Source organism: Somniosus microcephalus, chromosome 7 (assembly GCF_052327205.1).
Source record: "Somniosus microcephalus isolate GS21.2 chromosome 7, FLI_Smic_1.0, whole genome shotgun sequence".
Classification (NCBI taxonomy): Eukaryota; Metazoa; Chordata; class Chondrichthyes; order Squaliformes; family Somniosidae; genus Somniosus; species Somniosus microcephalus.
The window spans coordinates 18309337-18335977 of record NC_140993.1 but is presented as its reverse complement, the minus strand read 5'-3'; the positions used below and the strand labels follow the sequence as shown (position 1 = coordinate 18335977).

The 26641-nt window shown below is 45.6% G+C and overlaps 1 protein-coding gene across 1 annotated transcript in view; it reads left to right on the top strand.

The window, feature by feature from the left end:
- The window catches only part of LOC147114544 (serine/threonine-protein kinase 3-like), a 226758-nt gene that overhangs the window by 100947 nt on the left and 99170 nt on the right, over positions 1-26641 (top strand). Inside the window, exon 4 of the mRNA XM_085992282.1 lies at positions 22859-23034. Within this exon, the coding sequence (XP_085848408.1) occupies positions 22859-23034 (176 nt within the window). The remainder of the gene's footprint in view (positions 1-22858; positions 23035-26641) is intronic.

Here is a 26641-nt window from a genome sequence, read left to right as displayed (position 1 = left end):
GTTACTCTTTCAGAAGGTACCAAAAGTATCAGTGCAAGTCCTGAGAAGTGAAGAGTCTTTAATCAATGAGTGCCACCCACTGGAAATTTCAGTGCAAGACAGCACGAATATTACCAAGTAAAAGTCAAATTGCTCCTCCCTCTTAATGGTCATCAAGAGTGAGATTTCTTGTCATCTGGAAAGTTTATTTTATAGAGCTCTGTTTTTTCCTGTTGGACTGTTCCTAAATTGCACATTGTGGCTGCATCCAAGGAATAGAGGCAGAAACCAAGCAGACCACGGTCAGGAACAGGACAAACCACATTTAACGCAAAACACGTACAACATTGGCTTGAATGAGAGCTCGCGCACCATGTGATTTGTGTATGTTACTGTGTATTCTTGTGGCATCCATCACTGGAATTATTACCACACTTGACAGGTTTCTTGCTGTGGGTCCAGTTACTGTGAGCTGTTTTGCAACTGTTTATTATTTAACGCAATAGTGCAGAAGTTGAGTTGATTCAGGAATAGATTTCAGCTTTTATCCAGCAATTAGAGGTTTTTTAAAACTTTAGACTCTTTTGTTTCAGAAATATTTTGTTCTTCTACGACTCAAATAACATGTTTAATTTTCCACAGCTATATCCATTGCACTTCACACTTTTGAGCATGATGAGAGCTGGACTTTTAATTAAAATAAATAACAGATATTGCATTAAAAACACCTAATGTAGGATCACATGAACCAAAATAGTTAGTGGTGGAGGGAGGAGTGTAATTTAGATAAACTGTGTTTTCTAAAATGATGATAATGGTATGGAGTCTACTAATACAGACAAAATGTTCATTATCACCTATTAATTTGGTACCTACATAATGGCCCAGAATTTGCGGTCAGCGGCAAAGCGACGGCACTTGCCGTTGACCTTGAAGAAAGCTGCGCTCAAAGATCTAGCTGGCGTGAATTTCTGCGCTCTCGACGCTAGTTTGAATCTGGCACCAAATCAAGTGAATCTCCAGCGCCCAGAAACAGCGATGTCATCAAGCAGGCTAAGCAGAATTTTCACAGACAGCAAACCAGGCATTAAAATGCACAGATTATAATTTACCTTTTTATAAATTTTACAAAGAGCGAAATAAAGATTGGGACAGACACATAGGATTAAGGTAGAAACTGAAATATCATAAACTTTAATAAAGAATTATTATTTTAAAAACCATGTTAATGGAAAAATTTGACATTCCACAAATATAAAATTAGTTTTTCAGGGCCAGAATGATTGTTCAGCAGTTAATACGCAGTATAAAAACCAAGTTATGCCTATTCCAACAGGGTTTCATTTTTTCAGGAGTGGGTTTAACAGCGATATTCCAGCGTAATAGGGGAAGATTTTGACTTCTGTGTGATTTGAATTGATTGCCGTCTCCGGGAGTTCCACAGTGCAACCTGTGGAGGAGTAAGGAATGACTGATAGCAACTTCTGGATTTCCACGTTTATCTGCGCGTGCGCTGACTCCAGAAGTTGCTGTCACTTTCAGAGGAGTAATAATGGTGAACACTAACAGTTTCGCCGTCATTACCACTGCAAAATCCAGGCCATTGTATTTAATGTTTAGAAGACTTTGTTTCCTTTTGTTCTGGTTTCTCCTGCTCTAACTCAATTGGAAATATACCTCGTAATGTTGCTCACCCTGGAAAAGAATATGTAAAAGAAATGATTACAGAGGGGCTTACTGACTATAGTTATGTGAGTTCTCACCTAGATAAGTGCTTTGCTATTTTATTAGAACTAAGCAAAACTAAGCTATTGATTAATAGTCGATGCAGCGGAAAGTTCAGGGTAGAGGGGGTGGGGATTGTAGAGCTACAGGAGGTTACAGAGAAAGGGGAGGGGAAAAGCCACAAAGGGATTTAAACATGAGATTAAGAATTTTAAATTGTTAACTTTTGGGGACCAGGAACCAATATTAGGTCAGCAGTCAGGACTGCTCGGCAACTGAAACTTGGTGCAGGATAGGAAACAGGCAGCAAAGTTTTGGATGAGTTCAAGTTTAGAGCGCGGCGGTTGTCCAGGAGAGTATTAGAATAATCAAAGACAAAGGCATGGATGAATGTTTCAGTCGCAGATGGGCTAAGGCAGAGGCGGAGACGGGTGATGGTATGGAGGTGGAAGTAGTTGGCCTTTGTGATAGAACGTATATGGGATTGGAAGCTCAGATCAGGGTCAAATAGGACACTGAGGTTGCGAACAGTCTGGTTCAACCTGAGACGGTGCCCAGGGAGGGGGATGGCTAACAAGGGAAATTAGGGATAGCATAAGGTCCAAGGAGAGGGCATATAAATTGGCCAGAAAAAGCAATAATCCTGAGGACTGGGCGCAGTTTAGGATTCAACAAAGGAGGACAATGGGATTAATTAAGAAAGAGAAAATAGAATATGAGAGTAAGCTTGCTGGGAACATAAAAACTGACTGTAAAAGCTTTTATAGATATGTGAAGAGAAAAAGATTGGTGAAGTCAAGCGTAGGTCCCTTGCAGTCAGAATCGGGGGAATTTATAATGGGGAACAAAGAAATGGAAGACCAACTAAATACATATTTTGGTTCTGTCTTCACAAAGGAGGACACAAATAACCTCCCAGAGATGCCGGGGAACATAGGGTCTGATGAAAGGGTGGAACTGAAAGAAATCAGTATTTGTAGGGAAATGGTGTTAGGAAAATTGATGGGACTGAAGGCCGATAAATCCCCAGGGCCTGATAATCTACATCCCAGGGTACTTAAGGAAGTGGCCCTAGAAATAGTAGATGCATTGCTGGTCATCTTCCAGAACTCGATAGACTCTGGAACGGTACCCATGGATTGGCGGGTAGCTAATGTTACCCCACTATTCAAAAAAGGTGGTAGAGAAAAGGCGGGGAATTATAGACCGGTAAGCCTGACATCGGTAGTGGGGAAAATGCTAGAGTCAATTATAAAAGATGTAATAGCAGAGCACTTGGAAAGCAGTGACTGGATCGGACAAAGTCAACATGGATTTACAAAAGGTAAATCATGCTTGACTAATCTACTGGAATTTTTTGAGGATGTAACTGGTAAAATAGATAAGGGAGAACCAGTGGATGTGGTGTATTTGGACTTTCAGAAGGCTTTCGATAAGGTCCCGCATAAGAGATTAGCGTGCAAAATTAAGGCACATGGGATTGGGGGCAAGGTATTGACTTAGATAGAGAACTGGTTGGCGGACAGAAAGCAAAGAGTTGGAATAAACGGGTCGTTTTCCGAGTGGCAGGCAGTGACTAGTGGGGTACTGCAAGGATCGGTCCTAGGACCCCAGCTGTTCACAATATATATTAATGATCTGGACGAGGGAATTGGATGTAATATCTCCAAATTTGCAGACGACACAAAGCTGGGTGGGAGGTTATGCTGTGAGGAGGATGTCGTGAAACTCCAGTACGATTTGGACAGGTTGGGTGATTGGGCAGAAACATGGCAAATGCACTATAATGTGGATAAATGTGAGGTTATCCACTTTGGTGGCAAAAACAGGAAGGCAGATTATTATTTGAATGGCAATAGATTGGGAGAAGGGGAAGTGCAAAGAAAGCTGGGTGTTTTTGTGCACCAGTCGCTGAAGGTAAGCATGCAGGTGCAGCAGGCGGTTAAGAAGGCAAATGGTATGTTGGCATTCGTAGCAAGAGGGTTCGAGTACAAGAACAAGGATGTCTTGCTGCAGTTGTACAGGGCCTTGGTGAGACCACACCTTGAGTATTGTGTGCAGTTTTGGTCGCCTTACCTGAGGAAGGACGTTCTTGCCATGGAAGGAGTGCAGCGAAGATTCACCAGGCTGATACCTGGGATGGCAGGAATGACGTATGAGGAGAGATTGTGTCGATTGGGCTTATACTCACTGGAGTTTAGAAGATTGAGAGGGGATCTCATCGAAACCTATAAAATTCTGTCAGGCCTGGACAGACTAGATGCAGGAAGGATGTTTCTGATGGCCGGGGAGTCCAGAACCAGGGGTCATAGTCTAAGGATAAGGGGTAAGCCATTTAGGACTGAAATGAGGAGGAATTTCTTCACCCAGAGAGTGGTGAACCTGTGGAATTCTCTGTCACAGAGGGCGGTGGAGGCCAGTTCATTAAGTATATTCAAGAAAGAGTTGGATATATTTCTTAAGGCTAAAGGGATCAAAGGATATGGGGAGAAGGCAGGGACAGGGTACTGAATTTGGATGATCAGCCATGATCTCATTGAATGGCAGAGCAGGCTCGAAGGGCCGAATGGCCTACTCCTGCTCCTATCTTCTATGTTTGTGGCTTGGGACAAAGACGATAGCTTCGATCTTCCCAATGTTTAACTGGAGGAAATTGCAGCTCATCCAGGACTGAAAACACAGAGGCAGTGGAGAGATGGAGTTGGATGTCGTCCGCGTACTTGTGGAACCTGACCCCATGCCTTCGGATGAATCCAATTGACACCTCGGATCAAAAAGTTTCTAGCTGTAAAGCAGGCAGAGCATCTATAAACAGATACACAGGCAACATTCGCGCCATAGAAGTGCCAAGCAATGACTATCTCCAACAAGGGAGAGTCTAACCACCGCCCCTTGACATTCAACGGCATTACCATCGCCGAATCCCCCATCATCAACATCCTGGGGGTCACCATTGACCAGAAACTTAACTGGACCAGCCACATAAATACTGTGGCAACAAGAGCAGGTCAGAGGCTAGGTATTCTCCGGCAAGTGTCTCACTTCCTGACTCCCCAAAGCCTTTCTACCATCTACAAGGCGCAAGTAAGGAGTGTGATGGAATACTCTCCACTTGCCTGGATGAGTGCAGCTCCAACAACACTCAAGAAGCTCGACACCATCCAGGACATAGCAGCCCGCTTGATTGGCACCCCATTCACCACCTTAAACATTCACTCCTTCCACCACCAGCACACCATGGCTGCAGAGTGTACCATCTACAAGATGCACTGCAGCAACTCGCCAAGGCTTCTTCGGCAGCACCTCCCAAACCTGCGACCTCTTCCACCGAGAAGAACAAGGGCAGCAGGCGCATGGGAACACCACCACCTCCAAGTTCCCCTCCAAGTCACACACCATCCTGACTTAGAAGTATATCACCGATCCTTCATTGTTGCTGGGTCAAAATCCTGGAACTCCCTCCCTTACAGCACTGTTGGAGTACCTTCACCACACGGACTGCAGCAGTTCAAGAAGGCGGCTCACCACCACCTTCTCAAGGGCAATTAGGGATGGGCAATAAATGCTGGCCTTGCCAGTGACGTCCACATCCCATGAACTAATAAAAAAAAAGATGTTTTAGATTTAAGAAAGCAAGTGTATTCCATCTTAGACCTGCATTGCTACAGTTTTAAGCTTTAATTTAAATTTAGCAGTACAATATTTTTATATTTGTCACAGTGCTGTAGTCCCATGGCCAACAAAAACACATTCAGACTGGCCAATCTTGTATCATATGGGACACTGACAACTGGCAGTGGGTTTCAGAGTAACATTAAAATATGCCTTGGAGCGAATAGTTATTTGGCCGCCTTTTAAGTCAAGGAAGCTGAGTGGAAGCAGGAAACCCAGGAATGGGAAGATGAAATAACTTTCTAAAGAAAAAAAAAATAGTTTTAGCTGTTACACATTTTTGGAATTCAAATTAAATTCAAAATACAGCAAAGCTTTCATAAAAAGCAATGATTGCTGTGAGCTTTTTGCAGCATCTGCATTTGTTTTGCATTTTGTGTGCAGATGCCCACCTTTGGCCCATATCCCTTAATACCTTTGGTTAACAAGTTTCTAAAAGAGTATTCACAATGTTAAATAAATTATAATATGCACCACATGTAAAATGTCTCAATAATTAACCAGAGAGAATTTCTCCATATCCACCTGATAAAGTATCAGCTGCTAATTGCCTTACTTTTACATCATCAGCCATCAACAACTTGGAGCACCAACACGCAGTGCTGGCATAAAACCAAGCAAAGTGAATCCCTTCCCTTCCCTGCCCATTAGGGATGCCAACTCGGGTTAGACATATTCCTGGAGGTTTGATCACATGTCATTTTTATCACGTGACTACCTCCAGGCCCACCCTATTGATAATCTGTATATTATTTTTTTAAATCTTCTACAGGGTGCATGCAACCTGTTCATGATCCTTGTTTCTGGTTGTCTCAATTTTGGCTCACACTTTACTGCCAGTGCTAATACTTTACTAAATGTTTGCTCTGTTACTCTTTCATACGTTCTCGAAATTTTTGCTAGACATAGCGGAGGAAGTTTTCATAAACACATTTATGATTTTGCTACACCTAACAGTCGCAGGAATTCTGTCCTCCTTGCGACTCAGTGCTATCTCCCCAAACGTTTCTTGTGCAAATAAGTAACTCTGTCTATAAAAAAAGGATTCTTTAATACTCTTGGGAAGGATCAGTATAAGCAGGATCACATTATTCCAAGGCATGTTATAAAGAGTCTGCACTGTCCTAAATGCCACCACTAACCACAGGCAGTGTTGAATACAAGCTGAATAATGACACTCTCTCCCTCACAAGCATCATTGCAATTGAACTGCCCTGCAGAAGCACCATTGTCCTCCAATCCAAGCTGACAGCGCTGTACAGCAGAGTGCACCGGAGCTTCTTGCATCAAACTGGATTACCCTCAGTGCAAAGCACAATTATAAAGATAATTTCTCCACGAAATTAAATCCGTACCATTCTCTGACAGATCTGATCAGAACAGGACTCAAGGCTACAGAAGGTGAGGAATGAAGAATTAAAAAAAGGAACTTCACTATCCTGTTATCACCCCTTTGAAACTGACCGCAACTTAAGGAGTGAACGTATGGGCATCCTAATGCAGAAATCCTGAAGTTGCGGTCAGTCATTCATTGCTCCGACACTGGCTACGCTCTGTCCCCACCCCCCATAGCCGGCAATCAGTGAAACGAACAAAACCTTTGGCCTTTCTGCGGTAATATCGCTGTTAAATACCCCTTTAAGTTAGTCCCTTTTGGATTAGGTGTAACTGGGATTTTAACAGTGTATTGACTGCTAAACAAATGTTATGGCCCTGAAAAACGAATTTTAATTTTGTGGAGTGTCAAATTTATCCATTTTAATAAAAATTCCAATTTTTAAGAAACTTTAACAGAATTTTTTTTTAAGCTTGTTCATCTTTATTTCAGGTTTACCTTTTCTCCATGCAAGTGCCCCAATCTTTGTTTTGCTTGCTATAACATTTTTAAAAAGTTAGAATAAAAGGAGTTTATTCACTTCCTGGTCTGTGAGTATTCTGCATTGTCATGGCTGCTTAGGCAGCTTGTTGACATCACGGGAGCTCGCACTAGGGATTCCTCATTAACTTACACTGATCTTAACTGAACTTCGGAAAAGCCGAACTTCTCGACACAGAAATCGCGAGATCTTTGTGGGAAGCTTACTTTAGGGCCAGCAGCAAACGACACTGGCCGCAAATTACAGGTCAATGTGAAGCACTCAATTTAGGTGATTATAATTACTGTCTTGTAATTATCTTGAAATATCTGTTAATAGATATCTCTTAAACTTAGAAAATCTACCTTGTGACCTTGCAGGTGCTGTCATAGGAAGGTGACCAGTGTTGTGAGAGGTATTCCGGAAGGATGAGATAAATTGGGCTGAAAGGCCTTCTTCATCCCAACTGGTCTTGTAATCTCGTGAATGCCACGAACAGAAAAATGTACTATGGATCACGTTTTAGAGGGCAGCTGAAAATAAAACAAAGTTAACTGCAGTGACTAAGCACTACTTTTACATCGAATGAAAATTTGTTTTAGGCTCTATAGGTTGATACAAATGAAATTTTCTGAATCTCTATTTTGGTAAAGCTAGTCACTTAGCTCTCTGTGGCCACTTGCCTGGGTGAGTGGCAGCTTAATGCAAATTCCAGTGATCATGTAATGTGTGAAACTGTACTGGCATAATCGGCATTTTAAAAGAGATTCTGCTGGAAAGGGCATAGATATGCTGTTTAAAAAAAAATTATTAATTAAAAAGAAATTATTACTGATGACTTTATTTACGAAGATTTACTACTAATATTGTCTACAGTCTTACCACATGACTGAGAGGACAACTTTCCTGGAAATTTGTGCACCAGCCACAAAATACCAGGCAGCCCGCTGCGCTACCAGGAATGCGGTGACCTCCTACTGACCCCAAAGCTGACCTCTCCCGAAATCCTGTTGTCAGCAAATTTGCATATTTTGGGCAGAGCTTTCTATCCCCCCCCCCCTCGTCATTTTGGTGCAACTAGGGTGCTTGTCTCTAGGGGAAGGCGGAGGTAGAGGAAGGGGAAAGTCAGTGCGACATTTTGCCGCACCAGTCATGGAGCTGGCCAGGTGAAATGAGAAGAGACTGAGCTGAAAGAACGTAAGAGCATAAGAATTAGGAGCAGGAGTCGGCCCTACAGCCACTCAAGTCTGCTCCGCCATTCAATAAGATCATGGCTGATCTTCGATCTCAACTCCACTTTCTTGCCCGATCTTCATATCCCTTGATTCCCCTAGAGTCCAAAAACCTATTGATCTCAGCCTTAGAAAGGCTAGCAATTTAAAATTGTTGCAGACAAATCAACTTTTAAAAAGCTGATGGTCCAACTTCTGTCACAATTCTGTCCTGGCATGAACTGTATACCTGTGCAGAGTTCTTAACTCTACAGGGTACGTAAGGTAAGAATCAACAGAGGCTGAAACACCATGGAATAGTTTTAAACAATCTAAATCATTTTATTGACATTAAGACACAACAGTTTTCCAGATAAAGATGCCATACAACCTTATCCAGGGAATGCAACTCAAAACTCAGAATTGTCTGTTCTGGAAGATGAGGGGTTAATTTTTGTCCTCGACGACTTCTTTGACTGCTTCTTCTGATCTAAAAATCATTGTAAGCCTGTGTTTTAATATGGTTTTTACTGGGTGGACAGGCTGGTGTTTTGTCTTGTTACCAAGGTCCAGCAGATTGCTGTCTTATCTCTAACCTTGTTATTCGTTGCTTATCTATCCTTTGTCCTTGCCTACAGAGAAACAGACGGTCTTCCCAAGGCATTTTGAAGCAATAATAAATCCATGAACCTTTTCGAACTTGCATGCTTTCTGATTTCAGTCAAGTGTCCATAGTCCTTGGCTCCAGTGGTGTTTCAATACAAACGGTCCGTTCCTCAGTAGACTATGGATCCCAGATTAGTCTACTTGTAATTTTGTCTCAATTGCATTGACTGCACATGAGTTATCCGTCATTTGCTATTCAGACTTTCAAATCCATAATGCTCTCTTACCAAGTTCATCCTGCTACTCCAGGATTTCAAGTCCATTCTTTTATCCATCTCGCGGTTCCTGGTCGAGTGTCACCCTGACAGTTCCTGTTCCACAGCCCTTACTTATTCCTCCTTCGGAGCAGGCATCAAAAAGTCCAAAATCCTTCACCTGCTTCGTGCATTGTGTTGGAGCAACTGATGTGGAACTGGGGGGAATTTAAGATAGCTGACAAAATCCAGCCAGTCCCCCCTCTTCCACTGACATCCCCATGGAAAGGGAGGGTGCAAGTAGTGCCTGTCCCACTTCCTGCAAAACTTTGGAACAGACTCAGTAAAGGACGACAACCCAACTGAACAGAACTCCCTTGCCTAGATGGTGTAAAAATCGGGCTCCTAAACCTGAACGAATTCAGGGTTTTCATGTTTTCCCAGTATAGTCATACTCAACAGAAATTTGTTGCAGGTTTCCTATTTTTCTTTGTAAGTTTTTAAAACGTATTATTTTCCTTGTAGTGGAAATTAATGTAAAATGTAATTTTGTCCGTCAGTTTCAAACTGCAAATAGACAATGAAGTTGTTTGTGGCTGTATGCTACAAATGTTCCTGGCTGTGCATTTGCGTATTTTGACCCATGTTATCATGTTCTGTAACTTTTTGGCAAAGTTCATAGTTTCGAACAGTAGCTTCATTTAGGAGTAGAAAACTTCTGGTGTTTGATTTTGTGATTTTCACAGACTTTTAGTCTCTTTGAATCTACAAACCTGCTTGTGCTGCCAGAAAAATGGCTGCTGTGAAGCTGTGGCTTGGATTTGCACTTGTTTTGTGTGCTGTGGCAGATGTTTTTGATATATATTGGTGGCCTGGACTTGGGTATATTTGAGGCAAAATTTGCAGATGACACGAAACATGGAAATATAGTAAACAGTGAGGATCATGGCAGCAGACTTCAGGAGGACATAGTCAGACTGATGAAATGGGCAGACACATGGCAAATGAAATTTAATGCAGAGAAATGTGAAGTGATGCATTTTGGAAGGAAGAATGAGGAGCAGCAATGTAAACTAAAGGGTACAATTTTAAAGGGAGTGCAGGAACAGAGCGACCTGAGGGTTCACATACACAAATCTTTGAAGGTGGCACGGCAAATTGATGAAGCTGTTAAAACAGCATGCGGCATACAGTGTAAAAGCAAGGAAGTTATTAAACCTTTATTAATTGCTGGTTAGGCCTCGGCTGGAGTATTGTGTTCAATTCTGGGCACCACACTTTAGGAAGGATGTTGAAGCCTTTGAAAGGGTGCAGAGGAGATTTACTAGAATGGTACCAGGGATGAGGGACTTCAGTTACACGGAGAGACTAGAGAGGCATCTGAGAGGGCAGACGAGAGTTGCAAACTCTGGTTGAATGTATTCCTGGAGATTTAAGCGCATGACCTCCTACCTCCAACACATCCATCCATACGGCGCACCACCTTCCCACGCCAGTTGGAAAGCAAAAAGACTTTTCATTACCTAATTGGATGATTCTTGATGGTCAGTCAAACAGCTATACCTTGGAACTGAGCTTTCCCAGGTACAACAAAATTTCCACTGTTAAAGTCACATGCTGCAATGTTGTAGCAATGTGCTATACAACAGTGGCCAGAATTTTACCGGCGCTGAGAGGGTGGGGTCAGAGGCGGGTCAGCTGTCAAAATAGAAAAGATTGACAGCGGGACGGGAACTTGCTGTCAAGCTGCCTCCATGCAAGTCTCCCAGGTGTTGGGTCTGTCAGCGTTGAACAGACCCGACACCAAGTGGCGGGCGAGACAATTTAGATCATTAAATGCATTGTTAAGAGGCAATTAAGTCTTATTTTAAGCTTACCTTTAGATTTTTAGTGTTTGCCGACGGCTTCCCTGCTGCTCGGGGATCACGTCAGGTAAGCAGGTCGGGTGTTGTGTCAGCATGGGATGAATTACTAACTTGACAGCTGCAAATGGCCTATAAAAGCTCCCATTTCATAGGTCTTTACTTTCCAAGGTTAGAAACTCTTGCTTACTGCATTTGGAAAACAGATTGAGCTTTATGCAGCTCGCAAGTATTTGGAGCAAACTCACTATCCAGTGTCACCTCATTGGAACAACCTCTCTCACCATTGACAGATCGCTTCTGTCATCTCAACCTCACCTGCCATCTATTCCATCAGCATCATTGCCCTTGAAAAAATCTCACCTTGGTCCTCAGAATCCCACCACGATCAGCCCCAACACCAGCATCACCGGGCACACCAGCAGCACCAACATCAACACCAACCTTCTCCGCAATTAACTGATGCTGCACAGGACACAGGGCATTAGCACCCGACCACATTGCTGCCCGGAACGCCAGGGATGTCCTCACCATGGCCAGATTTACTTCACTTGACCCTGGCTACCACATGATGCGTCACGTTGGCACCACCCCACACCAACACCATAAAGCATCTCTATAATGCCCAAGCCATTCCTTTCACACTCGTTACCATTGCGGGGGGTACCCTTATGTCTCACCATTCACTGCAACTCACTAAGCCACTTCCAAAGGTGCACACAAATCTGTCCAAGAACGCAAAGTGTTGAAAATAAAGATTTGTTAGAAATTAGGGTATACCAAAATATATGGGGTTATGCGAATAATACTGTGCTTAGATGATTGTATTAGAACTTGATAAAAAGTCTCTTCAGACTAGTATTAGAATAACTGGATAAATGCTTAGGATCTGCTTATGTTTTGGTTCCCTGCGGATGTTCTAATATTCTACACCGTGGCGGTGACCTTGTTTCCAGACTAGCTGTCTGCTGTGTGTGTGTTAGAAAGGTTGTTGACGGTATCTTTGATTTGGCCAACTGAGGCCCAACGCCTATGTTTCTTCCATTATTACTAATAACCATATTATAATGCTAAGTTAGGATTTTGACTTTGTTTAACAAAGCTGCTTTAAAATGTTTAAGTTAGTGACATAGAATAGAAGATATCTTTGGGAATTTTATGATTCATTCCATGGTACAATAGTTGCATGAACAGCATGAACATAAATAACTGATAACAAGCAGTTACGAACATTTGATGGCTGAGAATGGCATGTCTGACTCCAAACTAGGGAGGATAGGAACAAGGGAGATAAGAGAAATTCCGATAGGTAGGCCTTCAATACATATAAACAATAAAGCATGTGTAATGATTGTGAAGATCCCTCCTGGAGGCTGTATAACTAGTGTGTTATATTCCGTCTTAAACTCTGATTAAATACAATATTCCCACCATATTGGTTTGCAGTTGATCCTGATTATTTGAATGACTAGAGATAAACTAACATCAACAAATTGACTAATCTAACAGATTTCAATGTTTGTTAGCGCATTACCAGAAACTTCACATGAACAGTGGCTAAACCACCCAAGTGCCTACCCTTGTGTGCTGTTAGTAGGTATGCTTGCAGTAGGATGAGAGTGAGTGTGAGGGGTGGCTAGTGAGATGGCGAAGTGATAATGTAGATAGAGAAGGATGGGTGGAGATGCAAGGTAAGTTAGTGTGAGTAAGGATGTGCAGGAGTAGGGCAGGGAAGGCAGAGTGATGTGGATGTGATGAGTGGCACAGCAGGATGAGGTTGAGTGTGGTTTTGCAGTAACGTTTCGTGATCTACTGAGATCATTGAAAGGTTTGCGCCACTGCAGCCTGGTCCTCCTGACCACATCCCTGCTTGTGTCCTCCTGTGCAATGTGAAACCAGGCTGTGTTGGTCTTCTGGGGAGGTGTCTTCCGCCCATTGGAAGGGAAGAGAACCTCCCTGCGTGCTGTGACTCCCTCCATAAGCATATGGAGGGAGTCATGGGAGAGCCTAGGTGCAGCCATGCACCTTTGTGCAGTGCTTGTCAGTGTTTGCAGCACCTCAATGTTGCTCAACACTGACAGCAAAACTGTCAAAATGAATGTGGACATGGCCCCTTTAAGGAAACCGGCTGATGACGCGTCATCAAATGACATCATCAGACCGCTTCCTTTTAATTGGCCGGGAACCTCGCTGGGCAGGCTTAACAAACCCAATCAACGTAAAATCACTTAGAGAGTGGGCTGGAGCAGGCAGTGGGCTGGGACAGTGCTATCGACCCCGGCCGCCTCTGACTCACCTCGGTCGGCGAAATCGCGGCCAGTGATACCGTTTCCCCTTGTTCTCAGTAAACTCTAATCTTTGGAAGGTTAAAAAATAACGTTACTTTAATTCTATATAAAGCTGTGTTACATTAGGAACAGTAGTGACATTAAAGTGGGTTAATGCACCTGATTCCATGTAAGATTGAAGATTTGGTTTCAGCACATAGCAAGACAGTGATGAAGGAGAGTACATGGAGAGGCAAGATTATGAAACTGCAGTGCCACAGATTTATAGAAAAAGAGAGGCACTAAAAGTGAGAAAAACATGATAAATGATGTCTCCAGAGACTTGGCTGGCTTTGAACTGTCATTGGTCTTGCTTGAGTGTTATTGTGATGTTTCCCAATCTGCAGATAATGATGCACATCAGTACTTCATGCACATTTCCTAAAATACTGCAGTCAGAACATTTTTCTAATAAATCGCCATGGTCACTTTTGGACCATTTCTTCTGAATTCAGTTTTTGGTTTCAGCTTAACAAGTATAGAATGAATCAAAACTCTGCTCAGTTGTTTGAATTGAGTAAAGCTATCAGATAAAAGCCTTTCTTAAAATCACGCTATTTGAAGTCATGGGTATGGGAAAATCTCACCATTAAATATAAAAGCAGAGCAGCTGACTGATCTAATATAGTCCAACCCTTTGTAAGATTATCTGATGCATTTCACCTCTGATGTAATTCACATTGTAGCAAATCTCTCAATCAAGTATTTTTATGTCTCCCCATAACTCTTATAAATCTTATTTTGAGTATTGGGGTGTCTGAAATCAACTCTCTGCCTAACACCACTGTGGGAGCATCAGGACAGCAGCAATTCAAGGAGAAGACTCCCTGCCACTTTCTCAGGCCAGGTAGGGATTGGCACTAATTGAGGCCTTGCCACTGTTGCCCACATCCCGAGAACACATTTTTTAACAAATTGACTAAATGTCAAAGGAATATGTTAGTCTAACTATGCTGACTTTCACTGGTGTTTACTTACAGAATATAAATTATTTTTGCATACATTAATTTGTTGGTCAATTTATGCTGCACAGGATAATGTTAATAAGCTCCTTGATTCTCGATTCATTCCTGGTGTTAACCTTTCAGTTGCCTTTTATGCAGTGCCTTTTTTGTTCAGTCAAATTGGGTTAATCTAATAAAGCATACAGCAGTGTCCATAATCACAACACAATGGTAATGGTTTGCAATTACTCATAGATAATCTAAACTCAATTGTAGTTTATCACAAATCAAAATAATACCCGAATAAAGAAAGAAAGATTTGCATTTATATAGCGCTTTTCACAACCACTGGAAATCCCAAGTGCTTTACAGCCAATGAAGTACTTTTGAAGTGTAGTCATTGTTGTAATGTAGGGAACTTAACAGAAAACTTCAAACTTTGACTGCGTTGTACCGATACCTCAAATAACATAAAATATTAACAAGCACAGGCGGCCCATCAACATCTATAAAGAGAAATGACAAGTTATTATTTTGTTATCATAGAATGGTTACAGCACAGAAGGGGGCCATTCGGCCCATCGAGCCCGTGACAGCTCTCTGCAAGAGCACTTCAGCTAGTCCCACTCCCCCGCCCTTTTCCCGTAGCCCTGCAAATTTTTTTCCTTCAGATACTTATCCAGTTCCTTTTTGAAAGCTATGATCGAGTCTGCCTCCACCACCCAGTGCATTCCAGATCCTAACCACTCGCTGCGTAGAAAAGTTTTTCCTCATGTCACCTTTGGTTCTTTTGCCAATCACCTTACATCTGTGTCCTCTGGTTCTCGACCCTTCCGCCAATGGGAACAGTTTCTCTCTATCTACTCTGTCTAGACCCCTCATGATTTTGAAAATCTCTATCAAATCTCCTCAACCTTCTCTGCTCTAAGGAGAACAACCCCAACTTCTCTAGTCTAGCCACGTAAGTTCCTCATCCCTGGAACCATTCTTGTAAATCTTTTCTGCACCTTCTCTAAGGCCTTCACATCCTTCCTAAAGTGTGGTGCCCAGAATTGGACATAATGGTCCAGAAATTTGGATCTGGGGCTTCTCGCGGGTGCAAGCCTCCGACCTGCACTTACCTAGCGCGCCGGCCGTTGTTGCTGTGGGCCCGTGTGGGATTCCGATCCTGGGCCTGCTCCAACTGCTGGCACGCAGTGCTTGCGTATCCCAGGGGCGCAGTTAGTTCGAAGCGTCCCCTGGGATCACATGGGCCATGGAGAGCCAATGGTAGCAGGGAATCTGTATTCATAGATTTGACAGGAAGACCTGTCAAATCTATGAACACAATTCAGCCCCAAAACATCACTATAACTTCAAATACATTTTTAAAAAATCACATTTTAAAAATAACTATAAATTACATAAAATAGCTATTTTAAACAATAATTTAAATTTTTGAAAAAATTAATTAGTTTCTAACGGGGCTAAAAATAAACTTACCTTTCTTTAAAGTTGTGGTAAACCACTGTTTGTATTCCTGTTTGTCCTGTTTGTATTCCACTGTGTACATGCCTGGACATGCCTCGGCTGACTCCTCCCACAGGTCCTAGTATAAAGGTGACTGCTTCCCAGCCCTTAGTATCATGGACCGGTCGACCACGCGAGGCAGACCTCCATTCTGTTGTTAATAAAAGCCTTTGGTTACTCTTCTAACTCTCAGTCTTTTATGAGTAATTGATAGCGCATCAATTTTATTAACAACATTTTTATAATGGAGAAGATCCTCACACCAGCATGCCTGGACTTAGATCATCGGGAGGCGGACTCATCCACCAAGTTTACTCACTGGCTTAAGTGTTTCGAAAAATTCCTGACCGCCTCCGAAGCAATCAAATCGGACGAGGACAAACTGGATGTCCTGACCTCCAAAGTGAACCACCGAGTGTACTCGGTCATCCAAGACGCGACCTCGTACGCGGACGCTATCAAGCTCCTCAAGGACCAGTACACGCGCCCAGTGAACGAAGTGTACGCCAGTCACCTCCTGGGGAGTCGTAAACAACAACCTGGGGAATCGACCGTGGAATACCTTCAGGCACTGTCTGTGCTTGGCCGGGCCTGTGGTTGTAAGGATGTAAAGGCCGCCGTGTACACAGAGGAACTTATCCGGGACGCTTTTGTAGCGGGCCACAGATCCAATTACACCCGACAGCGACTGTTGGAGCAGAGTAACCTCGACCTCAACAAGGCCTCTGAACTCGCACTATCGTTGGATGCAGCCTACCAGGGCATGGATGCCTACTCCTCTGCACCGTGGACGCCGCGGGGAATGACAGCCTGGGACACGGTAGGACCGCCTCATAGCGCCGTGCCACCCCAGCCACACCCCAACAATGGCCCAACTACCGCAGCAGTGTCCCAAGGCCAGACAGCAGTGCCCCAAGGCCAGAAATGCTACTTCTGTGCCCAGGCAAAACACCCCAGAGCGCGCTGCCCGGCGAAAAACGCGATCTGCTCGGGCTGCGGGAAGAAGGGACACTACGCTAGCGTCTGCAGGGCCAAAGCCACCCCGAACCCCAGCAGCGCCGCGTGTGGGCCATGCGGGCCGCCATCTTGGACCTCCCCGGCCGTGTGCGAATCACCGGTACAGCAGCCATTTTGGACGCCTCCAGCCACATGGGGATCATGGACGCCGCCATCTTGGACGACAGCCGGGACGCAGCAGGCCCCCGACACCGCCTCATCTGATACCCGCAGCGACACACCGACCCCTACGCTGGCATCCGTTACACTGGACCAAGCGAGACCGCACCAACTGGCCAGTTCCACAATGGACATTAAGGTAAATGGTCACGATACAATCTGCCTTTTTGACTCTGGGAGCACGGAGAGCTTCATCCACCCCGACACGGTGCGGCGTTGCTCTCTCCCAGTCCTGCCTGCGCAACAGCGGATTTCTATGGCCTCCGAGTCCCAGTCGGCGGACATCGGCGGCTACTGCGTGGTGACACTCGTAGTAGACGGGACCGTGTACGATCATTTTAAACTTCTGGTCCTGCCTGACCTCTGCGCTGCCGTCCTGCTGGGGTTAGATTTTCAGTGCCACCTTAAAAGTGTTACAATGGCGTACGGTGGACCCCTACCCCCACTCACAGTCCGCAGCCAGCAGCTTCCAAACTGCCCACCGCGCACCAGGTGCAACCTCTCCACACTCAGAGTCACCCCCCCCCAGCTGTTTGCTAACCTCACCCCCGACTGTAAGCCCATCGCCACGAAGAGCAGGCGATACAGTGCCGGGGACAGGGTTTTCATTAAAACCGAAGTGGAGCGGCTCCTGAAAGAAGGGATTATTGAGGGCAGCACCAGTCCCTGGCGAGCCCAGGTTGTGGTCGTTAAGACCGGCGAGAAGCAGCGCCTGGTCATCGACTACAGCCAGACAATAAATCGCTACACCCTGCTGGACGCCTACCCACTCCCCCGTATAGCTGATATGGTCAACCAGATCGCGCAGTACCGCGTCTTCTCGACCATTGACCTGAAATCAGCGTACCACCAGCTCCCCATCCGCCCTGAGGACCGTCAGTACACTGCCTTTGAGGCAAACGGCCGCCTCTATCACTTCCTTAGGGTTCCCTTTGGTGTCACCAACGGGGTCTCCGTCTTCCAAAGGGAGATGGACCGGATGGTAGATCAAAATGCGTTGCAGGCCACTTTCCCATATCTGGACAATGTGACCATCTGCGGCCGTGACTTGCAGGACCATGACGCAAACCTCGAAAAATTCCTCCGCACCGCCCAACTCCTAAACCTGACATATAACAAGGAGAAGTGCATATTCCGCACAAACCGCCTCGCCATCCTTGGCTGTGTTGTGGAACACGGAGTCATCGGCCCCGACCCCGACCGGATGCGTCCCCTTATGGAACTTCCACTGCCCCACTGCCTCAAGGCCCTGAAGAGGTGCCTAGGGTTTTTCTCCTATTACGCCCAGTGGGTCCCCTACTATGCGGACAAGGCCCGTCCGCTGATCAAGTCCACCTCTTTTCCCTTGACGGCAGAGGCCCGCTTAGCCTTCCACCGTATCAAGGAGGACATTGCCAAAGCCACCATGCACGCAGTGGATGAATCCATCCCCTTCCAGGTGGAAAGCGATGCGTCCGACTTTGCCCTGGCCGCTACCCTCAATCAGGCGGGAAGACCCGTGGCCTTCTTTTCACGAACCCTCCAAGGCCCGGAGACCAGACACTCCGCTGTTGAGAAGGAGGCCCAGGCGATTGTGGAGGCTGTGCGTCATTGGAGGCACTACCTGGCCGGAAAACGATTTACCCTGCTCACTGACCAGCGTTCAGTTGCTTTTATGTTTAACAACAAGCAGAGGGGCAAAATCAAAAATGACAAGATCTTGAGGTGGAGAATCGAACTTTCCACCTACAACTACGAGATCTTGTACCGGCCCGGGAAGCTAAATGAACCCCCGGATGCGCTATCGCGTGGCACCTGCGCCAGCGCGCAGATCGATAGACTGCGGGCCCTCCACAATGACCTCTGCCACCCGGGGGTCACCAGGTTCTTCCACTTCATCAAGGCCCGCAACCTGCCTTACTCTATTGAGGAGGTCAGGACCATGACCAGGAACTGCCAAGTCTGCGCTGAGTGCAAACCGCACTTTTATAGACCAGACAGGGCCCACCTGATAAAAGCCACTCGCCCCTTTGAGCGCCTGAGCGTCGATTTTAAAGGGCCTCTCCCCTCCTCCGACCGCAATGTGTACTTCCTCAATATTATTGATGAGTACTCCCGTTTCCCGTTCGCCTTCCCCTGCCCGGACATGACCAGTGCCACGGTCATTAAATGTCTGAACAACCTCTTCACCCTGTTCGGCTTCCCCAGCTATATCCATAGCGACCGGGGCTCATCGTTTATGAGCGACGAACTCCATCAGTACCTGCTAACTAGGGGTATTGCCACAAGCAGGACCACCAGTTACAACCCCCGGGGGAACGGACAGGTGGAAAGAGAAAATGCGACAGTTTGGAAGGCCGTCCTGCTAGCCTTAAAGTCTAGGGGCCTTCCAACCTCCCGCTGGCAGGATGTGCTCCCCGATGCGCTCCACTCTATTCGGTCACTGCTCTGCACTGCCACTAACGCCACCCCTCATGAGAAAATGTTTGTCTTCCCAAGGAAGTCCACATCGGGGACATCGCTACCGCCATGGCTGACGTCCCCAGGGCCGGTCCTACTGAGAAGACACGTGAGGACCCATAAAACGGACCCCCTGGTCGAGAGGGTCGACCTCCTCCACGCCAACCCCCAGTATGCTTACATCGCATACCCGGACGGGCGGGAGGACACAGTCTCCATAAGAGACCTTGCACCCTCGGGGGCCGCAGTAACCCACTACCCACTACCACCCCCCCCCACGATCCGATATCCAGCCCCAGCAGACGGCAGGCCTGGGCCCCGCGACCCGCTCGACATCTACGAGGACGACACGCCTGTGCCACAGCCTACGCTGGACTCGACGCCGGAAACTTCACTACCCCTGCCGTCGCCACGCAGATCACAGCGGCAGACAAGACCTCCGGAGAGACTCCAATACACTAACTTTTAATACACTTCACCCCGCCGGACTCAATTTTAAACAAGGGGTGAATGTGGTAAACCACTGTTTGTATTCCTGTTTGTCCTGTTTGTATTCCACTGTGTACATGCCTGGACATGCCTCGGCTGACTCCTCCCACAGGTCCTAGTATAAAGGTGACTGCTCCCCAGCCCTTAGTATCATGGACCGGTCGACCACGCGAGGCAGACCTCCATTCTGTTGTTAATAAAAGCCTTTGGTTACTCTTCTAACTCTCAGTCTTTTATGAGTAATTGATAGCGCATCAAAAGTATTTATAAATAATAAACCTGTGGAAAAAATGTTTTAATTTAACTTAATTCACCACTTACCTTGTTAAAAGCAGGTCTTGCGACTGCTTTTTACAAGCATAGCTCCTGGAGACTTACCCTCCTGGAGAAACCTGCAAAAAAAAATGGAAGTTCCAGGCGTACGCGCTGCCTCTCTGGCACACACGTTCAACCTGTGAACCCCTTCCTTTAAGGGAACAGAAGTTCCGGTTTCCCGCGCATGCGCAGTGCATGCACGAAACTGGCATTTTCGTTGGGCCTACGCGTGAGTACTCAGCGCGTACTCACCCGTGGGGACCCGAATTTCTGGCCCATTATTCCAGTTGAGGCCGAACCAGTGTTTTATAAAGGTTCATCATAAGTTCCTTGTTTTTGTACTCTATGCCTCTATTTATGAAGCCCAGCATCCCGTATGCGTTTTTTTTAAGAACATAAGAACATAAGAAATAGGAGCAGAAGTAGGCCATTTGGCCCCTCAAGCCTGCTCCACTATTCAGTAAGATCATGGCTGATCTTCTACATCAACTCCACTTTTCTGCACTATCCCCATATCCCTTGATTCTCTTAATATCCAAAAATCTATTGATCACTGTCTTGAATATACTCAACGACTGAGCCTCCGCAGCCCTCTGGGGTAGAGAACTCCAAAGATTCACCACCCTCTGAGTGAAGAAATGTCTCCACGTCTCAGTCCTAAATGGCCGACCCCTTATTCTGAGACTGTGACCCCTGGTTCTAGACTCTCCAGCCAGGGGAAACATCCTCCCTGCATCTACCCTGTCAAGCCCTGTAAGAATTTTGTATGTTTCAATGAGATCACCTCTCATTCTTCTAAACTCTAGACAATATAGACCTAGTCTACTCAATCTCTCCTCGCTTCTATAGGTATGTAAAAAGGAAAAGATTAGCGAAAGTAAATGTGGGTCCCTTACAGGCTGAGACAGGAGAAATTATAATGGGGAATAAGGAAATGGCAGAGAAATTAAACAAATACTTTGTGCCTGTCTTCACGGAAAAAGACACAAAAAACTTCCCGGATATAGTAGAGAACCAAGGGTCTAGCGAGAATGAGGAACTGATAGAAATGAGTATTACAGGAAACTTTGTGCTATCCGGCACCCACGGGACCGAGCTGCTGCCGTTGCCTCAAAACTTCCGGATAGACCAGCGTCAATGTTATCAGATAGGAGCTTTTCATCTCCGTATCTGACAACAAAGACTGTTGCTCAGCAACAGCTTGTCAACACTCGGCCCGTGGCTTGGAAGCGTCTCTGAAGCTGTTGCTAAGCTACAAAGATGCTTTCCAGAGCCTGCCTGTGAAAAGAATGCTAGGAGAAGAAAAAAAAACAAACCAAAACGGCTGCTGATTTCTGCCGTTAGATCGAAGTTGCCGGACATTCAACCTCCGGATAGCACAAAGTTTCCTGTAGTTAAAAAAAAGTACTGGATAATTTAATGGGACCGCAAGTCGATAAATCCCCTGGACCTGATGGCCTATGTCCTAGGGTTTTGAAGAGGTGGCTATAAGAGGGAATCCCTGGCCCAAGAATGCACAAAGTGGAGGAGAAGCATCCGGAAAGGCGCCGAACACCTCGAGTCTCTTCGCCGGGAGCAAGCGGAAGCCAGGTGCAGGCAGCGCAAGGAGCGCATGTCAACCCAAGCACCCCACCCACCCGCCCCTTCAACCACTGTCTGCCCCACCTGTGACAGAGACTGTAGGTCCTGCATTGGACTCATCAGTCACCTGCGAACTCATTTTTAATGTAGAAGTAAGTCATCCTCGGTTCCGAGGGACTGCCTAAGAAGAAGAAGTAGAGAGATAGCGGATCCATTGGTTGTCATTCCAAAATTCCATGGGGGCAAAATTGTGTCACGCCCCGATAAAGTTAGTGGCCCCGCGCCTGAAATTCACTGGTAGCGCCCCAAGAGCACTACTGGAAGCGCCCCGCCTGCCTCTTGGCTCGCGGCGGTACTGCAGGCCTTCCTCCCCTTATTAAAGGGGAGGAGCCTAGCACAGCGTGACCCGGGGCCCAGCCAATTAATTATTTTGAAGTGTAGTCACTTTAGGGGGCATAAATTTAAAGTAATTGGTAGAAGGATTTGAGGGAAGTTGAGGAGAACATTTTTCACCCAGAGGATGGTGGGGATCTGGAACCCACTGTCTGAAAGGGTGGTAGAGGCAGAGACCCTCACCGCATTTAAAAAGTTCGTGGATATGCACTTGAAGTGCCGTAACCTGCAAGGCTCCAGACCAAGAGCTGGAAAGTGGGATTAGGCCGGATAGCTCTTTGTCGGCCGGCACAGGCACGATGGACCGAATGTGCCGTAAATTTCTATCATTCACTGTTTGCTGTTGTTTGGTCCCTTATACTAAGGTTTTATTCAACAAACTTTCTCCACTTCTGTATCTCTGCTTTTGTAGAGAAAATGTTTTCATTTGTGTACATGATATGATCTGGAGCAAGCTTCAGAAATAGCATAAAATGAGTCTATGGACACGTGAAAAAATGAGCTGCTTTTTTCCTTGCAGGGAATGATGCTCCAGAAGAGCTGCAAAGACCAGCCTTTATGGATTATTTTGACAAACAGGAAAAAAATACTCAACCTCTCGGAAATTGTAACCAGAATCTGCAGGAGCCTTTCCACAAATCAAAAAATCCTTTCCCTGATAATTGGAAGGTACCACAAGATGGGGACTTTGACTTTGTAAGTAGAGATTTTGAATTCAGTAATCTTATGTTAGTCTCCCCAGCTGAGAGGCAATGTCTGGTGTCAATACTTAATGATATTCATCATAAAATATTCTGCTGATGTAACGTAAATACATGAGAGCAAGAATCGCTGTGAGTCAGATCACTCATGATAGGATTTCGTTTTTTTTCTTCGTTCATGGGATGTGGGTGCCAGCATTTATTGCCCATCCCTAATTACCCTTGCAAAGGTGGTGGTGATCCACCTTCTTGAACTGCTGCAGTCTGTGTGGTGAAGGTAGTCCCATAGTGCTGTTAGTGAGGGAGTCCCAGGATTTTGACCCAACGACGATGAAGGAACGGCGATATACTTCCAAGTCAAGATGATGTGTGACTTGGAGGTGATGGTGTTCCCATGTGCCTGCTGCCCATGTCCTTCTAGACGGTAGATGTCACGGGTTTGGGAGGTGCTGCCGAAGAAGTCTTGATACTGAATATCTTTTAACACTTGTACTCATAAAATAATTATTTTTCTAACTTGATGTTTATGATCTTTTAGCATGCTTAGGAGAAATGGGTGACATTGGAACTGTGGTTTCCAAAGCTTTCCACCACTGGGGGTTTTCTTTGCCTCATGCCTGGGTCTGTTGTAGACTAATTGATAGAGATTGATTGCCATGATTGGTCAACAACTCCATTATCGTCGTATCATGTGACTACCACGTTGCTGAAAAGCGAACTAGATGGACCTTGGTATTTATTTGTCTAGCAATTCCTATGTTCCTATCCAATTTGATACCACTACACGCTTTAAAGCAATACGAGCTAGTCGAACCAAGTCATGCTGCCAGCTTCATATTTCTGTCTGCTTAGGCAAAGTGGAGCTGCACTTCCTGGCACCCAAATACTGTTTCAAGATTTAATGTTGTCCCTCATCTTCCACTTGTGGAGCAGGTGGCCGCCTCGTCCATGTCCTGTGCGGATTCGGTTGAGCGCTGTCCGCTGTCTTCGAGTGAGGTTGAAGCCAGGGACCTCTGCTGTTGGCTCTGTGATGAGTTGTTGGTTCTTTATGTTGCATGTGTCCCACGATTCCGTCTCTCTGATACCAGCTGCATGAATATTGGCTGCTGCTTCCCAGAACGGCTGGTGTGATTTTAAGCGCTTTCATGGTGGGTTTTTTGTGAATGGGAAGGTCAGTGTTGTTCATGATTTTTTTCCATCTCATGGAGCACGGTGGCGTTGCGGTGAAATGCAGGCGGGGCACTGTGGGACAACCCCGCGAGCCACTCATTTGGAGTGGACTTAAGTGTCTCTGACACGTCCTCGTGGAGGCGTTTAGCTACATGCCCACGATGGAATGAGAAAGCTCCATCATACCTATAGTATGTGCAATTCATCGATTGTGAAATTTCTCCCTCATCTCCAAGGCTCATAGCTCCAAATGAAATAGCCTTCTTGCATCAGTTATCCCTACCTCTTGCAAATTTTAAGACCTGAATCATGTCCCCTTTGATATTTTGTTCTCCAATGAAAAGTTCAGTTGTATGAATTTCTGCTTGGGGCTTGGAGCTGTATGTTCCAGGATACTACTTTAGCTTTTCTCAGAATCTGCCAGGGGGTGACAGAGTGGAGGGTATGAGATGAGATGTTTGACTGCGGCACTGTCTCCTTCACATTGTTTCCCACTACCTATGGCAAGGGCCCTCCCCCACCCATGATCCGGAACCCCCCCCCCCACCAGCCTAATCTGGATCCCTCCACTGACCACTGCCTCTAAAGCCCACTGACCAAAACCTATACGTGCCAATGACGATAGAAAAAATTAGGAGGAGAAAACCCAAATAACAAAAGAAAAGATAGACAAAATAGCACAACCAGAAAAGAAATGCAAAAGAAGACAGAGACACAAACAAAACATCACAAAACAACAGAAATAGACAAAGAACCAGAAGATGAGAGTTGCAACCAGCAACATGAAGACAGACATTAGCCTGTGAACAATGTTAGCAGAGAATGAGTCGGAGGCAGTGTCGTTTTCTAACAATAGGGGAGTTATTGTTGGTATCCAGCAATTATTTCTCCACCCACCTCCCTCACTGCCAAACAAAATTATTTCAACCGATTAAAGTGCTTACAAATATTCTGCAAGTATTTTCCTGGGAGCATCTGTACAGTGCTCATTTAGATTCTACAAATCATAGTACATCAGTCATTTAGAAGAACACATGCCAAGCATCACTGCAGAGCTGCTCTGGGAAAATAGAGAATTCGAATCAGTAAAAATCATTGCGTTTCAGGCGTGGGGTGGTTACTTACAGGATATCTGCAGTAATAATCAGTCATTTATACCGGACGTCGAACTACAATACAGTATTATATGTCATACTTGATATTACAGATTTCAAATCATATTGATAATAGCAAATGTAACATAATCATTGAACTAATTTTGTTTGGGAGAGGCTTGGCAAAAAGAATTAGCGAATCTGCCTTACTGTTGCTTTGAATATGGTACTTAGTATAATTTGTGTGCGTTCTTCTCTGTAGTCTTTGACACGGTTGACCGTTCCATCCTCCTCCAACGCCTCTCCACCGTCGTCCAGCTGGGTGGGATTGCACTCGCCTGGTTCCATTCTTATCTTATCTAATTGTAACCAGAGAATGATCTGCAAGGGCTTCTCTTCCTGCTCCTGCATCATTACCTCTGGTGTCCCCCAAGGATCCATCCTTGGCCCCTCCTATTTCTCATCTACATGTTGTCAGTTGGCGACATCATCCGAAAACACAGCGTCAGTTTCCACATGTACACTGACGACACCCAGCTCTACCTCACCACCACTTCTCTCGACCCCTCCACTGTCTCTAAATTGTCAGACTGCTTGTCCGACATCCAGTACTGGATGAGCAGAATTTTTTTCCAATTAAATATAGGGAATACCGTAACCATTGTTTTCGGTCCCCGCCACAAACTCCGTTCTCTAGCCACTGACTCCATCCCTCTCCCGAACATCAGTCTGAGGCTGAACCACACTGTTCGCAACTTTGGTGTTATATTTGACCCTGAACTGAGCTGCCGACCACATATCCGCAGCATAACTGAGACCGCCTTTTTCCACCTCCGTAACATCACCCGTTTCCGCCCCTGCCTGAGCTCATCCGCTGCTGAAACCCTCATCTCTACCTTTGTTACTTCTAGACTTGACTATTCCAACGCACTCCTGGCTGGCCTCCCATGTTCCACCCTACGTAAACTTGAGGTCATCCAAAACTCGGCTGCCCGTGTCCTAACTCGCACCAAGCCCCGTTCACCCATCACCCCTGTGCTCGTTGGCTCCTGGTTAAGCAACTCCTTGATTTCAAAATTCTCATCCTTGTTTTCAAATCCCTCCATGGCCTCGCCCCTCTCTCTCTAATCTCCTCCAGCCCCACAACCCCCCCGAGATATCTGTGCTCCTCTAATTCTGCCCTCTTGAGCATCCCTGATTATATTCGCTCAACCATTGGCGGCCGTGCCTTCTGTTGCCTAGGTCCTAAGCTCTGGAATTCCCTGCCTAAAACGCTCCGCCTCGCTACCTCTCTTTCCTCCTTTAAGACGTTCCTTAAAACCTACCTCTTTGACCAAG